Source organism: Fonticula alba (assembly GCF_000388065.1).
Source record: "Fonticula alba strain ATCC 38817 unplaced genomic scaffold supercont2.2, whole genome shotgun sequence".
Taxonomy (NCBI): Eukaryota; order Rotosphaerida; family Fonticulaceae; genus Fonticula; species Fonticula alba.
The window spans coordinates 3,826,805-3,833,892 of NW_009242972.1; the positions used below are offsets into that span (position 1 = coordinate 3,826,805).

The window sequence follows — 7,088 nt, forward strand, 5'->3', positions numbered from 1 at the left end:
GGGAGAGGAGCTCCCCCCCTGCATCCACCCCTCCTGGGGCCGACTCCCAGGGGCGAGTCGTTTCCGATCGGCGTGGCGACGGCGCCAGCTACATGCCAAGTGCTGCCCCATCCTTGTCCCTGAGCGGCGGCGGCATCGCAAGATGCCGGGCGCTGGTCTACTCGATGACGCGCCCACGCCTGGCATGTAACAGCATGCCGTGCGTGGTGCATATACACATACAAATGGCCTACCACGTTCTGAGAAGCAGGACTTGGGAGCATAATCGGCCCTGGCAACCAGGGGGTGCCAGGAGGACCGATGGGGTGCACCACAGGTCGGCTGTGAGTATGGGGGGGGGGGGGGACGGATGGCAGCAGGGGAGGGGCGCGGACACCCACACCTGGGGATGCCACCAACGGGACACCAGTTGGGGACTCCTGGGCCAAGAAAGCGGGGGGGGGGGGGGAGCGCGCGAGATTGTGGACGAATCACAGATCCCGGGAGCGAGGGAGGGGCCCGACTCCGAAAGCCGGCTCGGCTCACACAACACCACCGAAGGGAGGGGGGGAGCGGGGCGCGGGGTCTCGGCTGGGCGTGGCCCTCCGCTGAGAGAACCGGGGATGAGAAAAAATGAAAAATAAAAATAAACACGACTCCTGGGTAAAGAAGCACCCCAGTCCAAATGGGACAGGCACATTGATATGCCCCCCTCCTCCACCCCCCGCCCCAGGTACCCAAACTCAACATTAATACTTCATCATCGAGCCAGGGGGGTGGGGCGAAAGTACACCACGGCAAGGGGGGGATAGAGGCACATACAGGCACACACAGGTCGAGGCACCGCCGCGCCCAGGGGGCGGATGCATGGGCTCCTCTACGAGGACGCAAGTGTTGCACATACCAGCCGCTCGTAGAATGGCCGGGGGCACCACGCCCTGAAAGCGGCCTTTCCCCTGCCCGGAGCAAGAAAAGGGGGAAGTATGCGCCGACGGGTGCCTCCGGCCGCTGGGGCGAGCGCGCCCCCCCCCCCCCCCCCTTGGAGCCAGACAACAGGGGTCGGCGAGGGGGGACGCCAAGAGGCAGGAGTGGACACCCCCGCATCCACCTAGGCATATGCACATGGTCACTCACGAAAGAGGATGAGAAGGAGGAAGGGCGCCGCGGGGGGCGGGGGCGGGGGCAGCCCCGCGCATAATGTAACTGCGCGACATAGGCCATGACTGCAGCCTAGCGCGGTCTTGGTGCGCGCGCGCGGGGGGGAGGGGGGGGGGCAAGCCAGAGGGATACATCCATGCTCGCAGAAGGACAATATACGCGTGCTGGTCCTCGCGCGCGTCCCGGGGGAGGGGCAGGGTTGCGGGCCACCGCCGGGTCGAACGGCCGTGAAGGCCAAATTGGGCGCTGGCGAAAAATAAACAGGCGCGACCGACTGCCGGGAGAGGCCAGGCACAAACGCCGCCCGAACCCAGACGCGGGTTCACGCGAAGGGGGGATTGCGAAAAAACCCAAACAAAGGGCAATCCCTGTCCTTCGCCCTCCCCCGGCACGTGCACCCCCCTCCCCAGCTGGAAACCATCCCCCCAACCGGGGTCTCGCGGCGTCTGACAGGGCTTGCTGCCGGCCTTCAAGCTGGGCCTTTTCTTCGTGTCCCGCGCGCCCCTCGGCTCCGCTGCTCGCGCCAGGGCGAGACACCCATGACACGACCGCCGAGAAGGCCGTGAAATGGGGACCGGGCCACAGGTCAAGAGAGGGGGGAGAAGATCGCTGCGGGCGAATTTGCAACCGCCCGACAATGAGCCATCTCCCAGAAGCAGATCACCGGAGTGACCGGGCATGAAAGGCCCCCCCGGTCACAACCCGCGGGGGGGGGGGGGGCGCGCGCGCGCGCGCGTGCGCCCGAGCGAAGGCCAACACACCCAAAGGGCCTAGAGTCCCAGGGGTGTCATTTTCGGCGCGCATCCGTTGGCACTACGATGCCCCTGGCCCCCTTGTCGCGGTGTGTGGCGGAATGCGGCCACGGTCGAACATGCCCATACACCCGCCCCCGGGCACGGCGCGCTCCGGACCAGATCGAACGCGGCCTGAGGGTGGTCTCCCACGCCGGAGAGCGCGCCCCCGCCGGGGTCCCGGCCTCAGGGGCACTGTTCCTTGCCCCCCGCGTGCGTGCGTGCGTGCGTGCGTGAGGGGGGGGAGGAGGGTAAAGCAGCGGCCGCGTCGGCCCGAGGCCCCATCCACCACGCGGCAACCTCCTCCTCGCCCCGCCACAACGCCTCAGTCTCTGTCGCATGTGCATCTGGGCCGCGTCCCGAGGAGGAGGGGCGTCCCCGGGGCGGCGGTCGAGGGGGTGATTCATCACCCTGCCTGGACTCGCGTCCCGACGGACCCGTCTTCGCGGCCCGGGACACGCGCCCAGGCAAGGCAGGAAACATGCGCCACCACGCAACAGAGGCAGGGACAGAGAGATCGAGGGCAGAGGGGATACGCCCCCCCCCCTCCAAACCAGAGGGGGCAGAGAGGCGTCCACTGGCCTGAGAACATTGCCCGCCGCCTGCTCATCGCACACACGCACGCAACATCCCACAAAGCCTTTCCAGTGCCGAGGGGCGCCCCGGAGTCGGGCCTGAGTCCCAGCCCGCGCCGGCTTGCTGCCGGATTGGGCCGGGCCTGGCGCGCGGGGGAACACCGCACATGCCCGACTCCTGGTGACTCTCCATGGGCCAGGACATTGAGGCCGCCAGGGGCGCCCCCTTGCCGGCCGCCAAGGGCTGGCGCCGAGCACGGGCCGAGTCGGGGACGAGGCGCCGCCAGGGGAGGGGTAGCACCAAAGGGGCTGCGTGCCAGGGCATCCTCGCCAGTACGAGTGGACAAACACTTGGTCGAGCGATTGGCGCTCCAGCCAGGAGGGCACACATATGCGTGTGCTCCGCCCCCCCCCCCCCCCCCCCCCCCCCCCCCCCCCCCCCCCCCCCCCCCCCCCCCCCCCCCCCCCCCCCCCCCCCCCCCCCCAGCCCCCCCCCCCCCCCCACTCCCCCATTGGCCGACATCTGGGACAGGAAAGCGCCAGCACAGCGCCACACATGTGCGTGGCTCTCCGCGGGCGCCACAGCCCGCCATCATCGTGGCAGGGCCCAATTTGGGTGCTCGCGCGTGGCACGCATGCGGCGCGTCACCCCCGGCGTCCGGTTCCTTCCCGGAAGGGGGACCCCGGGGGGGCTTGCTTACTCTCCCCCCTCCCCCGCCTACCCCTCGCCCTTTCCCAAAGGATGGGCCGGGGGGAGGGGGGTGAAACGAAAGGGGAAGGAAGCCATATGAAATGACAAACAGCACTCGGGGGAAAGAAAGAAAGGCAGAGGGCAGAGAGAGAGGGGGGGGGGGAAGACGAAGGGGCTGAGCCACCTCCGGCCCCCGCATGGGCGTCTCTCCGATTGGGGATGTGTGTACGCACCGCGAGCTCCATGCGAATGTGGTAGGTGTCAGCACGACCGCGCAGGAGCCAGACCAACAGCAGGGCCAGACCCTTGGTGATGACCTGCAGGGCGATGGTGACGGGGAAACTCCCAAGGAAGCACCCAACACGGGGGTTGCCACCGACGAACTCCCCAGGCGGAAGCAGAGCATTCGGGGTCTGACGCCACAGCAGGTGGCCGATGACGCCGAAGAGCAGGGCGCTGAACAGGTAGATGGCCAGCTGCCAGCCGGTGCTGTAGATGCTACGCAGAGCGCGAATAATCTTGTACCGACGAGTGGTCAGCTCGTCACGCAGCACGAGGGTGTGGTACTCGTTGAAGATGTACAGCTGGAAACCACGACTCAGGAGCGGCTGTGTCGGAGCGGATCGCCGGGGTGTCAGAGGGCAGGCCAAGGGCCGAGGTTGGGGGAGCCAGCGAGGGAGGAGGGAGAGCCATCAAGACAATTAGAGACCGAAGACAAGGATTGGAGCAAGAAGCAGCGCCATGTCGAGACAGGGAGAGGGAGAGGGAGCACACGTACGAAACCGTAGAGCACACTGGAGATGACGGACGAGGTGTAGGGCAGGTGGCAGCTGATGCCCGGGCGCTTGCTCAGCAGCAGGGCAATCGAGTGGAAGAAGCAACCGAAGCAGGTGAGGGCCGTGAGCAGCCAACCACGCGCGCGGACCGGCTCCTGGCGGATACGGTACGAGTAGAAAGCACACGATGCCACCATGATGGGCATCAGCACCACGATGAAGTAATCGTAGAGGGTCCACATATTTGCGCAAGGGCAGGGACCTGTGTCGTGGAGGCCCGAAGATGGAAATGGGCGAGAAAGTGAAGGAGAGCAGGCAGCGAGCGGGGGCGAAAGGGACAGGAGAGACGGGACCGGGTGAGCGGGCGTTACACCAAGGCGAGTGTCTTGTGATGTGGTCACGAGCCTACCTTAAACTGAAGGTCGGTTAAGACGCGATCAGTAGAGAGGACCTGTCCGGGCGGCAGAGGTCGGTCAAGGAAGGGGACCCGGGTGGATGCATGCATCGGGGCAGAGGGGCAAGGGGACGACATCGGTGTGAGGGGGCAGACCGGGGAGAGGAGTGAGAGGGCCCGAGGGAGGGAGAGGCGAAGAGACCGAGGAAGAGAGAGGCGGGAGAGGGGAGAGGAAGGGGGATAAGATTGACACGAAGCAAAGCAGGGTGTGGGGCGATGACCCACGCACCGGAAAACACCAAGCAGGAGGAGGGGCAGGGCGAGAATCAAGCTCCTCGGAAGGGAAGGTGTCCTTCGTGAGATTCCGACGCAGCAAGGGAAGCGGGTCACACGGCAGGCGAGGAGGAGAGGGGGCACAGGGGGAGGGAAGAGGGGGAGGGCAAATATGGGTGGGGCTGAGAAGGAGGAGGGAGGATAGTCGAGCTTTCCCGAGACGGTGGAACTCCGACGGCAGAGACTCGTGTGGGCGGGGGATCTGGCAGACCCGAAATTGCAGGGCGGGTCCATAAGAAGAATGGCCCAGCACGGCAGGGTACCCCGCCGAGGCCGCGGGGCAGTGTGCCTGCCGGCGTGCGTGTGCACCCTTGCCATGTCCCGGCCTCCGTCCGGCCCCCCGCCTCTCCCCCTCCCTCCCCTCCCCCCCCCCCCCACCCCCCCCCCCCCCCCAGCCTGCTCCCCGGATTCCCCCCCCCCCCGCCGCACCCCCGCCCCCCCCCGCCCCCCCGCGGCCCCCCCCCCCCCCCCCCCCCCGACCCCCCCGCCCGCCGTCCCCCCCCCCACCCCCCCCCCCCCCCCCCCCCCCCCCCCCCCCCCCCCCCCCCCCCCCCCGCCCCCCCCCCCCCCCCCCCCCCCCCCCCCCCCCCCCCCCCCCCCCCCCCCCCCCCCCCCCCCCCCCCTGGTGTGGCCCCCTCCGACATCGAACGCGCGGGAGAGGAGCTCGAGCCAAGACCGGGGGAATATTGTCGGAGGTCATTCCTTGGTGGCAGGCGCTATGGTGCCCTTCTCCGGGTGGAAAAGGGCACCCCCAGGAGAAAGGACATCCGGGGAAGCGAACTATGCGGGGCGATTGCTGGCACGCCCGCAGCAGGGCTTGGCCGGCGGATGGCGCCGGAGGCGGGCGTTCACGCGGGTAAGTCCACGCCGGGGAAACGGCCGGGGGAGGGGCGCCGGACGCGCCCCTGGGCGAACATGATAAACTGCCCCGCTGGGCAAAGTATCGCGTTGTGTCAAAGTGCAAGCTCGGCCTGGCGCGAGACGTGGCCCTATCCAGCCCGGAAGGAGGGGCGCCCGGGAGCCACGGCCGGGCCATTGAGAGGCCCTCTCGGAGGAGAGCCGGCCGGCCGGGGGAAGGGGGAGGCGGGGGGGAGGGGGGCTGTGAAAGGCAACAAGGAACGCCCGCGCGGCCCCTCCACTCCGTGGGGTGGGGATGCCCGCGCGGCCGCCAGGCCAATCCGGCCGAACGACCGGGCGCGGCCCCCCCTCGGCAGCCAGTCGGGGCTTCTCCATCATGGCCGACACGGGCCCGGACGAGGCGTTCCGGTTGGGATCATCTCTGGCGGCCCGGGTCGGCCGGGGCAAAACACGCCCCTCTTGGCGGGCAAGGAGTCGACCTGCGCGTTTGTTATGGTCAGCCAGGGGAAGTCCAGCTTGAAAGCGCCGCGAACCGCCGGCGGGCTAGAGGAATGTGCGACCGTCGCCGGGCGGGCGGGCGGGGCGGGGCGGGGCGGGGCGGGGTGCCTGGCGCAGGATCTAGCTCGGCCCCGGATCTCCCTCGGCCGTGCTAGCCTCCGTCCGGAGATCCTCCCGGCGGCCGGATCCAAGGGGAGCCTGGCCACCGAGAGGTGCTCCTTTCGCCCGGGCGAGAGCCGCCCTCCCGGAGGCGGGACCGAGGGGAAGAGGAGGCGCGATGCCGGCGGAGCCTCCCTCAATATTGGTCGAATATATTATTCCACCCTTTTCATGCAGGCCACGAGGGGGGGGGGGGGGGGGGCCCGGGAAGCACACTGCGATGGCCCCCTCCTAGGGGTAGCTGGGTCGCCGGCGCGTGTACTCGCCGGCCGTGGGCTTTTGGCGGTTCTAGATTGGCGCACGTCGTCCCCCCCAGGTCCGGGAGGGAGGACGCCTACTAGACCGGACTCGGTGGCCGCGCTGGCCAGGCAGCTCCGCACACTCTCGAGCGTGTGAGGTCGCCACTTCGTGCGGGAGGGGGGGGGGGGGGGAGGGGTCGCGATCGCGAGTGCATGCGGCGCGCCGAGGCAGGACCATGCCGGTCGGCCAGCCGTTGCCAAGGAGGCGGCTGGCCCCCCGGCCGGGGCCCGCAGCTCGTGTACCCTACCCCAGCCCGGTGTTTGGAGCACCTCCACCCGTGCCGGCCCTTGGCGCGCTTCCGCGGGGGAGCGGTGCGCCGTCCCCCGCCCGAGGCTCCCCTGAGCGGGATATTGAGCGTTCGATGGCGCGGCGCCGGATCGGCCGGCCGGAATGAGGGGAGCCATTCCGCGGAGGCGGGGCTGCAACGGAACAGGTAGCCGGCCGCCGGCGTTGGGGGCCCAAGGCGGCCCCTCTTTCGCCGCTGGCGGAACTATTCCGCGCCCGCCCCATCCCCTCTCTCGGCCTGTTCCCCGGCGGCCCAGGGTCGGCTGCCGATGGGGGACGCTCGTGTGGGGG

The 7,088-nt window shown here is 69.4% G+C and overlaps 1 protein-coding gene across 1 annotated transcript in view; it reads right to left on the reverse strand.

Moving 5' to 3' along the window:
* Positions 1-4,891, reverse strand: part of H696_01792 (hypothetical protein) — a 6,644-nt gene extending 1,753 nt beyond the window's left edge. Inside the window, exons 1-4 of the mRNA XM_009495700.1 lie at positions 4,654-4,891; positions 4,380-4,421; positions 3,973-4,232; positions 3,428-3,802 (exon numbers count right to left, since the gene is read on the reverse strand). Coding sequence (XP_009493975.1) covers positions 3,428-3,802; positions 3,973-4,212 — 615 coding nt within the window. The 5' untranslated portion in view covers positions 4,213-4,232; positions 4,380-4,421; positions 4,654-4,891. The remainder of the gene's footprint in view (positions 1-3,427; positions 3,803-3,972; positions 4,233-4,379; positions 4,422-4,653) is intronic.
* Positions 4,892-7,088: the final 2,197 nt, after the last annotated feature.